The sequence below is a fragment of the Microtus pennsylvanicus genome, chromosome 1 (genome assembly GCF_037038515.1).
Source record: "Microtus pennsylvanicus isolate mMicPen1 chromosome 1, mMicPen1.hap1, whole genome shotgun sequence".
Lineage (NCBI taxonomy): Eukaryota > Metazoa > Chordata > Mammalia > Rodentia > Cricetidae > Microtus > Microtus pennsylvanicus.
Window position 1 is genome coordinate 141,286,282 of NC_134579.1, and position 19,064 is coordinate 141,305,345.

The 19,064-nt window shown below is 50.6% G+C and overlaps 1 protein-coding gene across 4 annotated transcripts in view; it reads left to right on the plus strand.

The window, feature by feature from the left end:
• The window catches only part of Cblc (Cbl proto-oncogene C), a 20,638-nt gene extending 1,574 nt beyond the window's left edge, over positions 1-19,064 (plus strand). Inside the window, exons 3-13 of one of the 4 annotated variants that reach the window (XM_075989580.1) lie at positions 1,594-1,740; positions 2,193-2,349; positions 2,589-2,710; positions 4,566-4,703; positions 6,317-6,404; positions 8,643-8,774; positions 9,326-9,481; positions 9,784-9,861; positions 13,723-13,829; positions 13,933-14,006; positions 15,345-19,064. In XM_075989580.1, coding sequence (XP_075845695.1) covers positions 1,594-1,740; positions 2,193-2,349; positions 2,589-2,710; positions 4,566-4,703; positions 6,317-6,404; positions 8,643-8,774; positions 9,326-9,481; positions 9,784-9,861; positions 13,723-13,829; positions 13,933-13,942 — 1,135 coding nt within the window. In that variant the 3' untranslated portion in view covers positions 13,943-14,006; positions 15,345-19,064. Of the gene's footprint in view, positions 1-1,593; positions 1,741-2,192; positions 2,350-2,588; positions 2,711-4,565; positions 4,704-6,316; positions 6,405-8,642; positions 8,775-9,322; positions 9,482-9,783; positions 9,862-13,722; positions 13,830-13,932; positions 14,007-15,344 lie in introns of all 4 variants that reach the window. The other 3 variants (XM_075989579.1, XM_075989578.1, XM_075989585.1) reach the window with 3 other exon arrangements.

Below are 19,064 nucleotides of genomic sequence, written 5' to 3' on the forward strand. Positions count from 1 at the left end.
TTTATGGGATTGCTATAACCATCTGAAAACACAGATGTTTACATTCTGATTCATAACTGTAGCAAAATTACAGTTATGAATTAGCAATGAAAATAATTTTATGGTTGAGGATCACCACAACCTGAGAAGCTGTATTAAAGGGTCACAGCATTAGGAAGGTTGAGAACCACTAGCTGAGAGGTTGAGAGGGCTTATTCTTCCAGCAGAGGACTCAGGTTTACAGCACCCAGGATGGATGGCTCACAATCACCTGTGACTCCAGCTCCAAGGGATCTGACACCTTCTGGCCTCCTCAGAAATCCACACTCATGTGCACATACCTACACACACACACACACACACACACACACACAAATAAAAACAAGTCCTTTTTTTTGTTGTTTTGTTTTGTTTTGTTTTGTTTTGTTTTTCGAGATAGGGTTTCTCTGTGGCTTTGGAGCCTGTCCTGGAACTCGCTCTGTAGACCAGGCTGGTCTCGAACTCAAAGAGATCCACCTGCCTCTGTCTCCCGAGTGCTGGGATTAAAGGCATGCGCCACCATTGCCCGGCTAAAAATAAGTCTTAAAAAAAGAAAAAAGAATCAGTTCCTTACTCTGGACTGATTGTGGTAGCAGAGACTTTTGACCCCCGTACTCAGGAGGCAGAGGCAGGTGGATCTCTGTGAGTTCAAGGCCAGCCTGGTCTATATAGTGAGTTCTAGGCCAGCTGAGACTACATAATGAGACCCTGTCTCAAAAAAACAAAACAAAAAACAAAAACCAGGAGAACGAAAGAAAAGAGAAGTGTACCTTCCTGTCTGAACCAGCCAGATCTGTGGACGGCAACCTCACTGGGCTACACAGCTCTGCGTTCTGGGAAGCTAGGTTGCTAAGAAACTGCCAGAAGCCCTGCAGACCTGCCCAAGGAAGTTATTAATATAAATGAGAAATATAATAAAATCAGCATGCACTGAGTGTTAACCCAATATGATGTGCAGGTTTTGTTTGATTTTGAGAGGCTGGGGATGGAAGCTAGGAACCCGAGCATTGTAAGCAGAGGCAGTACCACTGAGTCACGACCCCACAGATCACTGGGGGATTCTAGGCAGGGGCTCTACCACTGAGCCACACCCCCATCCCCTCACTGGGGGATTCTAGGCAGGGACTCTACCACTGAGCCACACCCCAGCCCCTCACTGGGGGATTCTAGGCAGGGGCTCTACCACTGAGCCACACCCCCATCCCCTCACTGGGGGATTCTAGGCAGAGGCTCTACCACTGAGCCACACCCCCATCCCCTCGCTGGGGGATTCTAGGCAGGGGCTCTACCACTGAGCCACACCCCTAGCCCCCAACTGGAGGATTCTAGGCAAGTGCTGTTGTTCTGCTAAGTGATAGCTCAAGGTCCAGGGACCCCTTTGATGGTTCGAGGCTACTTTGGATATTAGCTTCCACTTTTCCTTCATAGATGAGGAAACTGAGGCTCAGAGAGGAGAGTCCTCAGGACAGAGACCGGCTCCTTTGGTGCATTGATTTATTAGAGGGAATCGGCGGGCCTTGCACCTGTAGCCACTCTCCCTGTGTCCAGCGTGATGCTCATAACCTTTTCCTGCAGGCGACAGCTGGCCAAGCTGGCCCTCATCTTCAGTCACATGCACGCGGAGCTGAGTGCACTCTTCCCTGGGGGGAGGTACTGTGGACACCTGTACCAGCTCACTAAGGGCTCTGCCCACACCTTCTGGAGGGAGCACTGTGGAATCCGGTGAGTGAAACTTCAAGGCCAGGCGATGGTGGGCTGCAAGTCCCTTAACTACCCTCCCCAATGCCCCGAAGTGTGTGTGTATGGTGTGTGTGTGTGTGTGTGTGTGGTGTGTGTGGTGTGTGTGTGTTTGTGTGTGTGGTGTGTATATGTGTGTGCGTGTGTGGTGTGTGTGTGTCATGTGTGTGTGGTGTGTGTTTGTGTGTGTGGTATGTGTATGGTGTGGGTTTGTGGGGGGGTGTGGTGTGTGTGTGGTGTGTGTGGTGTGTGTGTGTGGTGTGTGTGGTGTGTGTGTGGTGTGTGTGTGGTGTGTGTGTGGTGTGTGTGGTGTGTGTGTGGTGTGTGTGGTATGTATGGTGTGTATGTGGTGTGTGGTGTGTGTGGTGGGGACCAGTAGCCTCCTGTTATAGACCCTCCCTACATCCGCTTCCGCGACCCCACCCCTTCCCATCCAGGTGCGTGCTTCCCTGGGCGGAGTTCCAGTCCCTGCTGTGTGCTTGCCACCCTGTGGAACCAGGCCCCATCACCCAGGCCTTGCGTTCCACCTTGGACCTCACCTGTAGTGGCCACGTGTCTGTCTTTGAATTTGACATCTTCACCAGGCTCTTCCAGGTCAGAGAAGGTCAAAAGTGGACCTAGAACTTTGGGTCCGAGGGAGGAGATGGAGCCTGGATCTGAAGGGGGAGGGCTGTTTGGACCACTGAGTCCTGGGGAGAGAGGGCGCATGGTTTCCTGTGTATAGTGTGCAGGGCCACCATGGGTGTCAGCATGGTGACGGAGTCTTGAACCTGAAGATCTTCGATCATAGATTACTTCATAGGTCCCTTAGTGACCCTCTCTGTCCCTCCCAGCCGTGGCCGACCCTACTCAAGAACTGGCTGCTCCTGGCTGTCAACCACCCCGGCTACATGGCCTTCTTGACCTATGATGAAGTCCAGACGCGCCTGCAGGCCTGCAGGGACAAACCAGGCAGGTGAGCAAAGTCGGCTCCGTGGGCCAGGGCTGGGTAGTTCAGGGATCCAAGTCCTAGCTCACAGGCAGGAGAATCCTTGAGGTTCTGAGAGACCAAGAATCGAGGTTTCTGGGAACCCAGAGGTCAGGAACTCTGCAGCTGGAGGCCTGTGATGTTCTCCTGTAATTCCAGCACTCAGGAGGAAGAGGCAGGTGGGAGTTCAAGGTTCAAAGCCCACCTGGTCTACAGAGTGAGTTCTAGGACAGCCAGGGCTACACAGAGAAACTCTGTCTCAAAACAAAGCAACAAAAACCAAACAAAACCCCTAAGTTCTGATGCCCAGTCTCTTTTCCTGGGGCCCCCTGGGTCATTCCATGGCTCAGCAACTAAAGCAACAATACCTGGTCCAGCAAGGAGTCCTGAAGGCCCTAACCGAGATAAGGCCCATCTCTGACAAGTCAGAGGCTGTGTGGTAAGCCTCTTTGTTTGGAGCTAGGGTGTAGACAGAGTTTTACTGTCCTTACTGCCTGTTTCCCAAACAACTACTCAGAGTCTTAGTGTTAACTATAAACGCTCAGTCAATAGGCCAGGATTATAGTCTTACATTTTAAATTAACTAGTATATCTTATCTGCCCTCTGCCATGTGGCGGTACCCTTATTAGCATGGCGTGTTCATCTCCTGTTCCCCCTGTGTCTGATTGGCATCGTCTCTGACCCCCATGACTCTGCCCTTCTTCGTTCCAGGATCCTTTTCATCTGATTTTCCTGCCTAGTCTCATCCTGCCCTGCTATAGGCCAGTCAACTCTTTATTAGGCAAGAGAGTAATACATATTCGTAGTGTACAAAAAGATTGTTCCGCAGCGATAGGGCTTGCTTCCTATAGCCCAGACTGGCCTCAAACTTGCCGTGTAGCTAAGGACGACCCTTGAAATCCTAGTCATCCTTCCTTTACCTCCCAAATACTGGGGTTACAGATGTTACCCTCACACTCAGCATTTTGCTGGGATTTATTTGTTTTCTTTTGAGACAAGGTCTCCCTGTCGCCAAGGCTGGGCTTGAACTTGGGGACCTCTTGCTTTGGCTTCCTGAATACTTTATAGGTGGACAGCATGCTCAACTTGTCCGGCCTCTGAAATATTTCGAACGTGAGCCCTCGTGGGTTAGAGTAGGAGACCGGGAAAACTGACATTGGAGAGACCTTACTTCCTTCCAGGTCAAGGGCTCCTTAGGGAGGTAAGGATGAGGAGCTGAGCGCACGGAGGAGCACGGAGGTTGAGGGAAGATATCTCTGCAGGGCTCTGGAAGGTCAGGGTAGAGAGCAGCTGCTTCCCAGAGCTCCCCATTCACTACGAGCTGTGGGCGGAAGATGAAGGAAGAGAGAGGGGAGGGTCTTTCTCAGTCTGTCCTCTCTCTCCATCTCTGTCAGTCCCTCTGTCTCTGTCTCATACCAGGCATTCTGATCAGTGGTAACATCCTTGTCCAGATGGGTTCCTAGACAAGATTTCTGTTAGGCCAGGCTAGCCTTGACCTTGCTGTATAGGGCAGGGAGGGAAATTATAAAATTGAAAGAAAGAACCGGAGTATGGGATTCCAGCACGGATGGATACAAGCTTTCAAGCCCTTTATCAGGGGTCAGTGTCTGGGTGTGCTTTGTTTTTTTTTTTTTCCTGTATTAGCCTGATTCTCAGTCGTGACCTATCCCTACGGTGAGCAATGGCACCCTTCCAGTCTATAGTTAGGGTGGGGAGCAAAGCACTGCTAGCTACCACAAAGGATGGGAAGATACCTGGATCCCGGGCGCGGCAGACAGATGGGTCTTTCCATCATGGGCAGCAGCGGCCACTCTCTCGCTCCATCTCACTATCTCCCCACAGCTACATCTTCAGGCCCAGCTGTACTCGCCTGGGGCAGTGGGCTATTGGGTACGTGAGTCCCGAGGGAAGCATCCTACAGACCATTCCTCCCAACAAACCCCTGTTCGAGGTGCTCCTGAAAGGACAAAAGGACGGCATGTGAGTCCCCAACCCGAAAGGAAAGGGGTGTCAGCAAAATCCAGATTATGCACAAACCATGACGGGATGGTGCAGGGTGGGCAGACACACCAAACTGCAACGCCACAGGCGCCCAGCAGGGGGCGGGCAGGATCTCGAGGCAGCGGAACGTCTGCGTCCACACAGCAGGTTACATGACACTGGATTCCTTACTTGGTCTGGGCTCCAGAGTCTGTGTTTCTGGAGGCTATACCCTGCTCTAGGATCTAGATTGGCGGGGCAGGGGTCAGGGAAACAGCTGACTGGTGGTTTTCCACCTGTAACCTCAGCTTTTTCCAGTTTCCTCCGGGAAGTTGCCCGCGGTAGGGTGAGGAGGGGAGGGGCTGGCTGCTCTCCCCTGTTCTCCCTCACCCAGATCTTATCTGGTTTGCGCTGCTGGGGACCAGTGACCCAGCTAGGCAAGGAGCTACCAGGGAACTGCATGGTTAACGTGAGATAGAGACGGAGATGAGAGAGAGAGAGAGAGAGACAGAGAGAGACAGAGAGAGACAGACAGAGAGACAGACAGAGACAGAGAGACAGAGAGAGACAGAGAGAGAGAGACAGAGAGAGGTGGACAGACAAGCAGACATGTTGCTTCTCATTGTTCCCTGGGGTACTGTTCTATAAGATGGCAAAGGCCTTGAATCATCACAGAGTTGCTCCTCTGGGGAAGAGGCAGGTTCTCTTCACCTTCATGACTGGTCCCATTGCTTTTATTACATTATTTATGTTATTAGTTTTTTTCCCTTTGGCCTTTTGTTCTTTGTTTTGAAAGTGTATTGATCATGAGCATGAGCAGGGATGGAGTGTGTGTGTGTGTGTGTGTGTGTGTGTGTGTGTGTGTGTGTGAAAATATTAAAGGCACAGGAGGATCCTGAGATCTGCATTCTAAGCTACATAGTGAGACCTACTTTCAGCAAGAAAAAGAAAAAGGTATAGGTCATGCTGTGGGCATGACTCAGCAGTGGAGCCCCTGCCTAGAATCCCCCAGTGAGGAGTTGGGGTTGTGGCTCAGTGGTAGAGCCCCTTACTAGAATCCCCCAGTGAGGGGCTGGGGTGTGGCTCAGTGGTAGAGCCCCTGACTAGAATCCCCCAGTGAGGGGCTGGGGTGTGGCTCAGTGGTAGATCCCCTGCCTAGAATCCCCCAGTGTGGGGCTGGGGGTGTGACTCAGTGGTAGAGCCCCTGCCTAGAATCCCCCAGTGAGGGGCTGGGGCGTGGCTCAGTGGTAGAGCACTTGCATAACATCCTCCAGGTCAGGTTTAACACTGTGAAATGCAGTAACAGTCACAATAACAACCTTCCAGGACTGGCTTTGAAGAGCCATGGGATCCTGGACTGGCAGATGTTTGGATTCCTTTCTTGGTTCTCAGGCTAGAGACCAAGGTTCAATGTGACTTCCTTGAGATGATCAAGTGGACAGCTCTGTCCCAGGGATTGGAGAGTATACTTGCTCTGGGGAGTCCCAGTGTGGGCTTGTGGAAGGTCCTAACACACACACACACACACACACACACACACACATACCCTGGATAAATGAGGTAGGCAGGTCCTTGTGAGTCCAGCCACTCAGAGCCCAACTCTGTTCTCTCAGCCTCCTCTACCCTGATGGAAAGAACCACAACCCAGATCTGACTGAGCTGTGCCAGGCAGAACTCCACCAGCGCATTGAGGTATCAGAGGTGAGTCTCATACCTACACCTGCTACCCACACCCTGTTCCTACCCCCAACTTGCCTCAGCTCAGAGACCTCAAGGGAGTGCCAACATGGGGCTATGTGACCTCAAGCCAACCCTGGCTTCTCTGAGGCTGTCTGAGTTCTTCTGCTGGGAACTATAGCCTCTGCAGCCTCCTTCCCAGGGGGGTTTATTGGATATGAAATAAAGAAAAGAGCTTCTGAGATAATCAGAACAGCTGATGCAATTGAGTGTTTATCAGCTCTGAGTCTGAACAGACACACAGGAGAAGAGCCAATGTGTTTGTCTTTTAGGTTTTAGGATGGAACTCAGGAACTCGTGAATGCTAGGCAGGGGCTCTACTGCTGAGCCACAACCCCATTCTTGTTTGTTTGTTTGTTTGTTTGAGACAAGTTTTTTTTTTTTTAGTAGCCCTAGCTGTCCTGGAATTCACTCTATAGACCAGGCTGACCTCAAACTCACAGCCTGCCAATAACTTTATTGACTATACTGCAAAGGACTGGGAATTAACAGAAGTTCTAGCCAAAGGCACTGCAGCCAAGCCTGAGGACCTGAGTTCAGCTCTCAGGATCCTCGCAGTTGAAGGAAAGAGAAGAGTCCTGCTGGCCATTCTCTGACTTCCACGCGACTGATGGGCTGCAGGTCCACAGAGTAACACCAACAGCTCAGCTCTTGCCCCCCACATGGTGGTATTATTATTATTTATTTTGAGACAAGGTCTCTCTTTGTAGACCTGGCTGTCCCTGAACTTCTTATGTAGTGGTCCACCAGGCTGGCCTCAAACTCTCAAAATCCAACTACCTCTACTCCCTAAACACTGGAATTAAAAGTATGCACCACCGTGCCTGGCCCTTGGGTTTTTGATACAAGGCCTTTCTATGTAGCTGAGGCTGGCCTGGAGCTCCCAATCCTCCTGCCTCAGCCTCTGGAGGAATTACAGTCCTTTGACACCATGAGATTTTTTTATCCTAAATAATTTCATTCTATATTTGATATATACTCACTATTCATATTATTTTAATATATATCTTAAGTATTTACTTTTATTATTTAAAAAAATACTTTATATATGTGAGTGTTTGTCTGTAGGTATGTGTAGTCTCTGTGTGTCCCAGAAGTGGGTGCTGGATCCACTGGAATTGGAGTTACAGATATTTGTGATCTGACATGTGGGTGCTGGGGTTTGAACCTGGGTCCTCTGGAAAAGCAGCCAATGTTCTTAACTGCTAAGCCATCTCTCCAGCACCTATTTTTACTTAATTATGTGTATATGTGTCTATCTGCATGTGGACTTATGCTTGTGAGCCCAGGTGCCCTCGAAAGCCAAAGGTGCCGAATGCCCCTGGAGCTGGAGCTCCAGGCGATTGTGCGACTCCCTGGATGAATACTGGGGAACCTACCATGGGTCCTCTGCAAGAGCAACATAGACTCTTCACAGTGGAGCCATCTCTCCAGCCCCTTCTTCATACTCTAGCTGCTGTTTATCTGAAATTCAAGTGGAATGGAACATGTCGTATTTGCTAAATCGAGTAGTTCTGGGGCTGGAGAGGTGGCTCGGTGACTAAGAGCATTCGCCGTTCTTACAGGGGACCCCAGTTTGGTCCCCATCACCCACCTGGCAGCTTCACCTGTAACTCCAGTCCAGGAGATTCAGTGTCCACCGACACCAGACACACAAGTGATGCACAAAAAATACATGCAGTCTTTCACACATACACATAGAACATAAACAAAAGAGTCTTTAAAAAAAAAACCAAATGGCTAAAAAAGTTAGCATTCCTGAGTAAAGACAAATCCAGAAATCTTGTTCGGGGTTGAATACATGCTCGGCCTGGTGGTGACATGTGGCTATAATTCCAATGCCGGGTAGGCTCTGGTCTGCCTCTGGGTCACTTCGTGAGATCTCTTGGCCAGGAAAGAAAACGATGATGACAGTGCCTGTGAAGGCCTTAGGTGCACTGGCCTTCAACCTGGCTGTGGTTTTATGTGAGGGATTTTATTTTGTTTTCGTTTGGTTTGGTTTAATTTGGGTCATGACAGAAGCTGACCTTGAACTTCTGACTCCCCTGCGTGTGCTCCACCCCCAGTGCTAGAACTAGGGGTGGAACAGGCGGACACTGCACCAGCCGTGCTACACCCAGTCTTGGGACAGCATCCAGGCTGGCACAGATGCCGGGGACCGTCCTCCCAAGCCTCCCCTCATCCCATCCATTTACCTCCCAGGAGCAACTGCAGCTCTATGAAGCCATGAACTCCACATTTGAGCTGTGCAAGATCTGTGCTGAGAGGGACAAGGACGTGAGGATCGAGCCTTGTGGGCACCTTCTCTGCAGCCACTGCCTGGCTACCTGGCAGGTGGGGCTGCCATTTGTCATTTTTCCGCCCCCTCCCTCCCCTAAAAGCCCCATCTAGATCTCCCAGGGGCCTCCTGAGAGAACAGAGGTCCGGTCAGGCCACTCAGGGCCCTGGCTGTCTGAGTTAATGTCTCTGGGCCCACCTCACCCTGAGTCACAGCCTCCATTCCTCCCTGAGCAGCCACATAATGGGTTTTAGAAAGGGCTCCCTTCTCCCTTCCAGCAGGCCTGTGTGGCGTCAATAGCTTTCCCTTACCGGACCTTGACCTCAGCATCTAAAGGCTAGAACTAAATATTCCATCATCAGTAGTACGAGGAGGGGCCAGCCCTTCGAATCCCTCAGCAAAGACCTGAGCTCTGCTGGCCTAGGCCCTGGCCTGCGAGTCCTTCCTGGATTCAGACCAAGCCAGCCCCATCCCAACCCTCTCCCCTACGCCCACCCATTCCAGAGCTCAGCTCTCTCCAGCCTTCCCTCCCTACATCGCTTTGTGCATTTGAAGTCAGAAGGGAGACAAGAGGGTAATTGACATTTTTCTTCCTTGTCCCCAGCAGTCGGATAGCCAGACCTGTCCCTTCTGCCGGTGTCAGATCAAAGGCCACGAGGCTGTGAGTATCTGTCAGGCACAAGAGAGGTCCGTGGAGTTCAGAGCCACTGCAGAGGAAGCCAGAGACAACTGTCACCAAGAAGCTGTGTGGAATCTGGACCCGGTGAGCAGGGACAGGCAGGGCCTAGAACCACTGTTCCCAGGGTCTGATGGAGGAAGGCTTGGGTCTGATGGAGGGGGCTGAAGACTAGAATCTTGGTCTAAGGGAGGAGGCTGGGACCTGGTCTCTGGGTTTGAGGGAGAGGGTCTAGAACGGAGTGTCTGCCTGGTTGAGTCTGGCCTGGCTTTCCCTGGCAGGGTGACCTGAGGGTGAGACCCTGTACCCGCGGCAGGGAGTCTGCACAGCGCCCCCTGCTGGACACTGTGGGGAATTAGCCCACAGCCAACCTCCCCTGTCTCCTTCAGGTGACTCCCGCTGCTCCCCCATTGCCCCCTGAAGATCCGTCCCCTAGGAGACCCCAAGACAACGGTTGGCTGACAGTGGTGAGTGACATCTGAGATGGATGTGGTTAGAGTCTCATTTCACCTCCATGTGGCCACAGTCTGGGGTCACACCGATGGATTCCTCAGGATGCCCTCCCCGCTTCCTCTGTTTGATGTGGATGAGTCCTTTGGCTGCATGTCTTTCAGTCCACGGTGAACATGTGGTACCCATGGAAGCCAGATTCCCAGTTCCAGAGGGTTATGCGCTGTCATGTGAGAGCTGGGTACGGAGCCTGGGTCCTCTGCAAGAGCAGCCAGGACTTAACCGCTGAGCCATCCCTCCAGCTCTCCTCTTCCACCTCTACTTCCTCCTCACACCCCCCTCCTTCTTCCCCATCCTCTTTCCTGTCTTTTGGGAATCGGGCTCCAGTATGACATCCACGCTGGCCGAAACTCTCCATCTCCCTGCCTCAGCCTCCTGAGTACTGGAACGAAGAACACGCTCCTCAATCCAGCTCCCGCGTGCTCACTCCTCAAACGAGCTCTGTTTCTCTTTCTTCCCCCTCCCACTCCACACCCCTGGACCTTCTGAGACCCTCCCCAACGGGGAGGGCAGCTGTCCCCGCAGCCTAGCTCAGTGCACGCTGGCCCCGATCAATACCCAGCTGACTTCAAACAAACAACTCAGGAAATCCGGGAACGTTATTCTATCACAGCAAACGAGAGTCAGCAGGAAGGGGGGGCGAGAGCCCAGGGAGAAAAGCTAAAAACAGATCTGGACCCATGGCCAAAGGCAAATGGAAACATTAGGAGGTACTCAGCTGGCTCCCGGAGGACAGGGAGGGGCCGCAGCCAGGACAGCAGCCTGCCGGTCACCTCCAGCCTGATGGGTGCACCTTGGCCTGGGCCACGCCCTCAGCCTGGCATGAATCGCCGCTGCTCCTGTTCACATTCCTGTCAACTCCTACTCCTTGGCTTTCCCTACACACCAGGGAAGAGAAAGCCCTGAGCCTGCCTGCTTCAGGAAATATGACTATTCTTTTGAGAGCAGTTCAAAAGTATGTGGCTTTTGTTACGTCCTTCACCCCCTTCCCTCATTATTATTATTTATTTTTTATTTTTAGTTGGTAGAGTTTTTATTTTTTTTATTTTTACTTAAAAAATTCCACCTCCTCCCATTTTCCTCCCTATTATTTTTTTTAAGACTTTTTTTTCCAGGCCAGATGAGGTGGCACAGGTCTTTAATCCCAGCACCTGGGAGGCAGAGGCAGGCGGATCTCCTGGGAGTTCCAGGCTAGTCTGCTCTAAACAGCAATTCCAGGACAGCCAGGACTACACAGAGAGATCCTGGATTTTTTTGGTTTTTTTAATATATATTTATTTTAATGTATGATTGTTTTGCATGTGTGTATGTCTGTGTGTGGTGTGCGCGCGCACACATACACACGCACGCGTGCACACATGCCTGATGCCCAGAAGAGGGTATGAGATCTCCTAGAACTGAAGTTACAGACAGTCCTTAAGCCTCTGTGTGAGCGCTGGGAACTGAACCCCATCCACACTGGCATGTCTCATCTATCTGTGTAGGCCGGAATGTATGTTGTGTAGCATGTGCAAACAGGTGTGTACAGTGTCTGCAAAAGTCAGGAGAGGGCACCAGAACCCCTGGAACTGGAGTTGCATATGGTTGTGAGTCACCTTGTGGGTATCAGAAGCTGAATCTGGCTCTAAATCACTGATCCATTTCTCCAGCACCCCTCCCATCTTTATTTTCAGGTTCTAAGAACTTGTATATTTTAGACAAGTACTCCACTGAGCCACGCCCCAGCCCCTCACTGGGGATTCTAGGCAGGGACTCTACCACTGAGTCACACCCCAGCCCCTCATTGGTTCACTCTGGGCATGGGTTACCACTGAGCCACACCCATAGCCCCTCCCTCTCTTTTTAAAGGGGGCTCACAGCTTCTTCACATACTCTATTTCTGTGACAGCCACGGATCCAGAGGAGACACCACGAAACCCATTATCCCTGGCTCCAGTTTACGGAGCCTAGGAAACAAATGATGTTCTATGGTCTGTATGGTGTGTGACATACCTTCTGTACCGCATGTGACATACCTGGGCCTACCACCAAAGGCCACCATGGGCACTGGATGGGTCTTCTCGTTTTCATAGCTGTAGTTAACATAACGAGGATTGGTATACAGTCCTTCTGCGTGTGCTTTCCAGGCAGAATCTTACCACATAAAGTCGGGGCTGTGTCTGAACTCAGATCCTCTTGTGAAGCAGGGCTTTGTCTGAACTCAGGTCCTCTTGCCTCGGCTTTCCCAGTCCTGTTATCGTGGATCTAAGCTACCAAGCCTGTCCTTCCAAGGCCAGCAAGCCTCGCCCACCACAGCACCTCCTACGTTGGAGCCTTGCCCCTTGGCTTCTGGCCTGTCATTCCAGTCTCCCAGAGGCCTTTGCAGCTGCCCCCCTCTCTCTGGCCAACATCACTTGAAAGGCCTCCGAACATCTGAGCTGTTTCCTTGCTTGGGAACTGCCTTTCGTGCCTCCTCCCTCCGCCTCACCCCACCCCTGCAAGAGCCCTTCTCCTTGTTTCTCCATGTATGTCAGTTCTACAGAACAGAGATGTTTTTCTCCCTAATGCTGTGTCTCCAAAGCCTAAAATGATGCTCCAGAGATGTTTGTGGCATGAGTGGATGGGTATTTTTGAGACAGGGCCTCACTTATGTTTGCTATGTAGCCAAGGATGGCTTCCTAATTCCTTTTTTGGGGTTGGGGCTTTTTTGGGTTTTGGGGGGATTTTTGGTTGGTGGGTTTTTTCGTTGTTGCTGTTGTTGCTTTGATTTGTGGGGGAGGGGTTCTTTTTTTTTTTTTTTTTTTTTTGAGAAACGGTTTCTCTGTAGCTTTGGAGCCTGTCCTGGAACTTACTCTGTAGACCAGGCTGGTCTCGAACTCACAGAGATCTGCCTGTCTTTGCTTCCCAAGTGCTGGATTTAAAGGCGTGCGCCACCATCATCCAGCTGGTTTTGTTTTGTTGAGACAGGGTTTCTCTGGTCCTGCTGTCCTGAAGCCAAGCTGGCCTACAACTCAGAGATCCTCTTGCTTCTGCCACCACAGCCAGCCCCAGTTGGGAGATTTCTGTTTTCTTTTAAAATTTACTATTAGCGTGTGTGTGTGTGTGTGTGTGTGTGTGTGTGTGTGTGTGCATCAGGCTTGACCAGCACTTCTTACTGCTGAGCTGTCCTGTCAGCAGTGGACTTTTCTTCCACGCAGAAGGAAAGGGTGTTGTTGTTTTATTTATGATGGGTTGGACTATTTTAGATTTTATTTTATTTTTTAATTTTTATTTTATGTGCATTGTTGTTTTGCCTGTGTGTGTTTGTATGTGCGAGTGTTGAATCCCCTGGAACCGGACTAACAGACAGTTGTGAGCTGTTATGTGGGTGCTGGGAACTGAACCCAGGTCCTCTGGAAGAGCAGTCAGTGCTCTCTCCAGCACCCAAATTTTATTTTCTTTTTCTTTTTTAAAAATATTTATTTATTTATTATGTATACAATATTCTGTCTGTGTGTATGTCTGCAGGCCAGAAGAGGGCACCAGACCCCATTACAGATGGTTGTGAGTCACCATGTGGTTGCTGGGAATTGAACTCAGGACCTTTGGAAGAGCAGACAATGTTCTTATCCTCTGAGCCATCTCTCCAGCCCCTATTTTAGTTTTCTTAATTGTGTGTGTGTGTGTGCTTCTGCCTCAGCACACTTATAGAGGTCAGAAGACAATTTACACAACTCAGTTTTCTCCTACCACGTGGGCCCTGGGGATGGAACTCACTCAGGTCGGGAGGTTTAACAATAAGCGTCTTTACACAGTGAGCTGTCTCACTGGCCTGACATTTCCTAATTCCTTCCTTCCAGGCACCCCTCACCCTGCCCAGACTCCGAGCTCCCCTTCCTTTACCAAAAATGGCCACAGTTATGTGGGAGGTCCCCACCAGGCCCCAGGCCAGGGAGGGGGCCACAGGGTAAGTAGAGAGGCCCTGCCCAGTACTATGAGAACTCAAAGTCTTGGAGGGGTGGGCAGAGGAAAAAGACTGAGACAGTTCTGACCAGTGATTCTCGCGGCAGAAGCTCCTGAGCGGGAATTCACCCCTCCAGCTGGCCCTGTGTGGCCCCAGATGTGTCCAAGATCTAGAGGCCAGGTGAGTCCTGCTGCCCTCCTTTGTCCCAGGTGGGACTAGCTCTGATGCCACTGTCAGCAGACTATTCACCATCCTGCCTCAAAATAATGAAGGGGGTGGGGTTTCAGCAACATAGTTCTTCCAGACAGGGTTTCCCTGTGTAACAGTCTTAGCTGTCCTGGAACTCCCTCTTGTAGACCAGGCTGGCCTCAAACTCACAGGGATTCTCCTGCCTCTGCTGGAGAGTGCTGGTATTAAAGGCGTGTGCCACCACTGCTCAGCCCAACTTATTATTTTTTTAAATAATGTATTTCATGTGTATTGGTGTTTTGCCTGCACCTGTGTCTATGTGAAGGAGGGTTTCGGGTCCCTTGAACTGGAGTTACAGACAGTTGTGAGCTTCTGTGTCGGTGCTGGGAGTTGAACCCCTGTCCTCTGGAAGAGCAGTCAGTGCTCTGAACCACTGAGCCATCTCTCCAGCCCCCTAATTCTTATTCTTTTTAAATTACGTGCATGCATTTCCTTTGTGGCGGGGATATGGCCCATGCCACAGCATGTGTATGTGGCCAGTCAGATGACAGCTTCTGGGAGTCCTAGGACATCAGGTCTGCAGACAGTTCCTGCTGCACCGTCTTGCTGGCTCTCTGTCTCTAAAAAACAACAAACACAGTTTGGGAGAGACAGTTCAACAGGTAAGAGTGGGTACTGCTCTTGCAGAGACCTAGTCCAGTTCCCAGCATCCATATCAGGTGACTCCAGCTCCAGGGAAATCCATCGCCCCGCTCTGGCCTCCTCGGGCATTGCACTATCAAACACATGCACACACACAGACACATTAATTAAAAATAAACTACTTTTTTTTTTCTTTTGAGACAGAATTTCTCTGCTAGCCTTGGCTGTCCTAGAATTCACTCTGTAGACCATGCTGGTTTCAAATTCAGAGAAACGCCTGTGTCTGCCTCCTGAGTGCCGGGATCAAATTGCTGGGATCAAATGTTCTATCACTGCCTGGCTAATAAACTTCTTCTTCTTTTTTTTTTTTTTTTTTTTGGTTTTTCGAGACAGGGTTTCTTTGTAGCTGGCCTCGAACTCACAGAGATCCGCCTGCCTCTGCCTCCCAAGTGCTGGGATTAAAGGCGTGCGCCACCACTGTCCAGCCTAATAAACTTCTTTTAAAAAATACAAATAAGTCAGGCAGAGGTGGCTGGTGCCTTTAATCCCAGCACTTGAGAAGCAGAGGCAGGAACAAGAACAAGTTCCAGGACAGCGAGGGCAGTTACCCCATTTCAGAAAAAAACAAGAAATATAAATAATAAATAAGTAAACAAAGCTCTAATGCCCTTTTCTCCTGCCTGACAGGGCACCTGGACTGGAGGAAGGGCGCCCTGGGGCTGGAAGGGGTGATGAAGCTGAAATAAAGTGAATCCTGGCCCTTCAGTCCTCCCGCTTGTGAGGGACACCGGCAACGCCATGTGGGACAGTCTGACCCCTGACACTTCTGCTGTTAACTCAGGAACCTGGGCCCCTTCACCCTCAGACCTTCCCACCCATCAGAGCTGTAGGCTCCTCCTTCAGACATGGAGTCCCCTAACTACATATCCAGTCCTGGCCCCCACCCTGTGACCACCTCGTGGGACCAGAAACCCAAATCCAAGATCACTTGTTTATTTTTCAGTTAGAGACCTGGGTTGCTGCATCTGCTCTATCCCTATATAGCCCAGGCTGGACTCCAGCGTGCAGCAATCCCCCTGCCAATCCACAGACAGCTTCCCTCCTCCCCTTCTCCCAAACTAGTGTGACCATGGTCTCAACCAGACCGCAGACTCTTCCCCAGCGTTGCTTAGAGGGACTCAGGGTCCATTTGCTTTAGGTGAGACCCTGCCATGTGTCCATCCTCCCACAGCCCCTCTCTTACCCATTCTTCACTGGGGCACTTGTGCCGTGTGCCCATAATACGCTGGAGGAGGCAGGCCTGGACCGGCCTAAGGTGGGCAAAAGAAAAAAAAAATGTTGCTTTGGAAGGGGACAACAGGGGACTATAGGAAGCCAAAGGGAGATGCCTTGCCTGACCCAGGTAATGGAGGGAGGCTTCCCGGAAGAGGGGTGTCGAAACTGAGACTGTAGAGAATCGGTGTCCCGTGGGAAGGGTGCCGGAAAGTTTGACTCACAGATAAGTTACTACTAATAATAGGCAACAGAAGCCACCTCGGGAACACAGGGGAGTTATTGAGAGGAGCTTTTTGGGTCAGTCACAAACTCCCAGGAGCAGCTTGGAGAGCTGGGATTGGAAAGCCTTGAGACTAGTGGCCGCTAGCCAACAACGGTCACCAACTGAAACCTCTCTACAGAACCGGTTTGATGAGGACACCACAGGTTCCCCAGTGACCAGATCGTGGTGCAGTCACCCGCTGCCTGCAGTCAATAAGGCGTGGCTGCCCTTCTGTTCAGCACGCACTCATCACAAGTCACTCCTTAAGAGTGGTGGATGATGGTGGCGATGATGATTTAACTGCTCGGCGTTGCTGCAGGTGGAGAGTGGAGGATGGAGTCTCACTTGAGTGCCTCTGGCTCAATGCTCCATCAGAAGAAGAAACAAAGGGGTCCCTGGACCAGGAACTATCACTTAGCAGAACAGCACTTGCCTAGAATCCCCCAGTGAGGGGCTGGGGTGGGGCTCAGTGATAGAGCCCCTACTTAGAGTTTCCCAGTGTGCAGGCTAGTTTTATGTCAGTTTACCATAGGCTAGAGTTGTGAGGAGGGACCTTCAACTGAGAAAAACCTCCGCAAGATCAAGTCTGTAGTGTATTTTCTTCATTTTCTTTTTCCTCATTTTTTTTTTCTGATTCCTTGATAGTTTCTCTGTGTAGCCCTGGAACTCGCTCTGTAGACCAGGCTGACCTCAGACTCAGAGATCTGCCTGCCCCTGCCTCCTGAGTGCTGGAATTAAAGAAATTGCACCACCACCCTGCTAGGCATTTTCTTGATTAGTGATTGATGGGGGATGGCCCAGCCCATGGTGGTGCCATCCCTGAGCTGGTGGTCCTGGGTTCTGTAATAAAGCAGAACAAGACAGTGGGCAGCACCCTCCATGGCCTCTGCATCAGCTCCTGCCTCCAGGTCCCAGCCCAGCTTGAGTTTCTGTCCTCACTTCCTTCAGTGATCACTGCAAGCTAAAGTCAAGTAAACCCTTTCCTCCCCAAGCTGGTTTTTGGTTATGGTGTTTCCTCACAGCAATAGTAACCATAGCTAAGACACCCAGGGAGGGGTAGGACATAGCTGAATTGTAAAATATTTCCTCAGGATGCATGAGGTCCTGGACTCCATCCCAGCCCCACCCCAGCCCCCAAAAAAGTTGCTGGAGAGACAGACATGGTGGTTCACAGCTGTCATCCAAACACTCAGGAGTCGGAGAAGAGATAACCCCAAATTCAAGGCCAGTCTAGGCTAAATTGCAAGAAAAGACTATCAAGTGGCTGGAGAGCCATGGCTGCTTTTCTGGAGCTCCTGAGTTCAATTCCCAGCAACCACATGGTGGCTCACAGCCGTCTGTAATGAGATCTGGTGCCCTCTTCTGGCCAGCAGGCATACATGCAGGCAGAATGTTGTATACACAATAAATAAATAAATAAATAAATAAATAAATAAATAAATAAATAAATCTTTAAAAAAATAAAAATAAAGACCCAAGCTCTCAGATATTGGAAAAATGACCATCCCCATGATCCTGGCCGAAGTTGTGTAGTTTCTTTTCCCTCATGATGCCTGGTGGCACTGCTTCGAGCACCTTTTGTTGGTTGTGTACCAGCCCCCAAACTACACAGATCTGAGGGGAAGAAACAAAGACCCTATTTTCATACCTTCTTTCCATTCTTTCTTCCTTCCTTGTTTGTCTTGTGTGCTAGGATGGAACCCGAGGTCTCTGGCTTGCTAAGCAAGTATCCTGTCATTGAATCACCTGCCCCAGCCCTTACTGGGGGGACTCTACCACTGAGCCACACTCCAGCCCCTCACTGGGGGGGGGGTTCTAGGCAAGCACTCTACTGCTGAACTGTGGAACCAATTCCCACCTCCTTGTGCAGGGAATGTCAAGATCTGATTATAGATGGTTTTGTAGGCTGAGAAATTGTTTCCTCCATCTTTAGAAAATCGGATCTGCTCCAGCTGTCATGGCTGGGAAACCTAGCCAAAGCTGGCTCCCTCTGCAGTATTCACTCCTAATTCAAAAGTCTGGCATGGTTTTCCAAGCTTAGATCACCTCGGCTCCCAGTGGCCACAGCCAGCAGCTGTCACTGTCAGTTTCCACAGAGGGTGTGGAACTTCCGGGGAAGGCAAGAGTGGGCAGATGGCAGGTAACTGATGCCCCACAGGCAGTGGGTAAAGCTGCTTGGGATCGAGTCTGACCGCCTGGACTGGGTCCCTGGAATAGACTCCAGAAGTTCTCTCTGACCACCACTGAGCTATGCCCCATCTTAATAATAATGTATTTAAAAAAATATATAATTGACCACCCCTTTGGACACTCTATAGACTTATACCCTTGATGTTCACAGGGTTTCTCTGTGCATCAATCCTGATTGTCCTGGAACTCACTTTGTAGACCAGGCTGGCCTCCAACTCACTCACAGAGATCCACCTGCCTCTGCCTCCTAAGTGCTGGGATTAAAGGCATGAGCTACCACCACCTGGCTGGTGTTCACTTTTTTATCTTGGATTTTTTTTTCCTTTTTTAATTTGTCATGTAACCAATGATGGCCTATCATGTAGTGAAAGCTGCCTGAACTCCTGGTCCCCCTGTCTCTACCTCCCATGTGCTAAGGTTTCAGGTATGTTCTTCCATGCATGGCTTTTGTCTTTTGGTGTGTGTGTGTGTGTGTGTGTGTGTGTGCACGCGCGCACATAGTGGAGTCCAAAGTTGAAGTTGAGCATCTTCCTTAGTCATTGTGGTGGTTTGAAAGAAAATGACGCCCAAAGGGAGAGACACTGTTAGGAGGTGTGGCCTTGCTGGAGGAAATGTATCACTGTAGGGACGGGCTTTGAGATCTCTTTTCTCCAGTTTCACTCAGTCTGACAGGCAGCCAA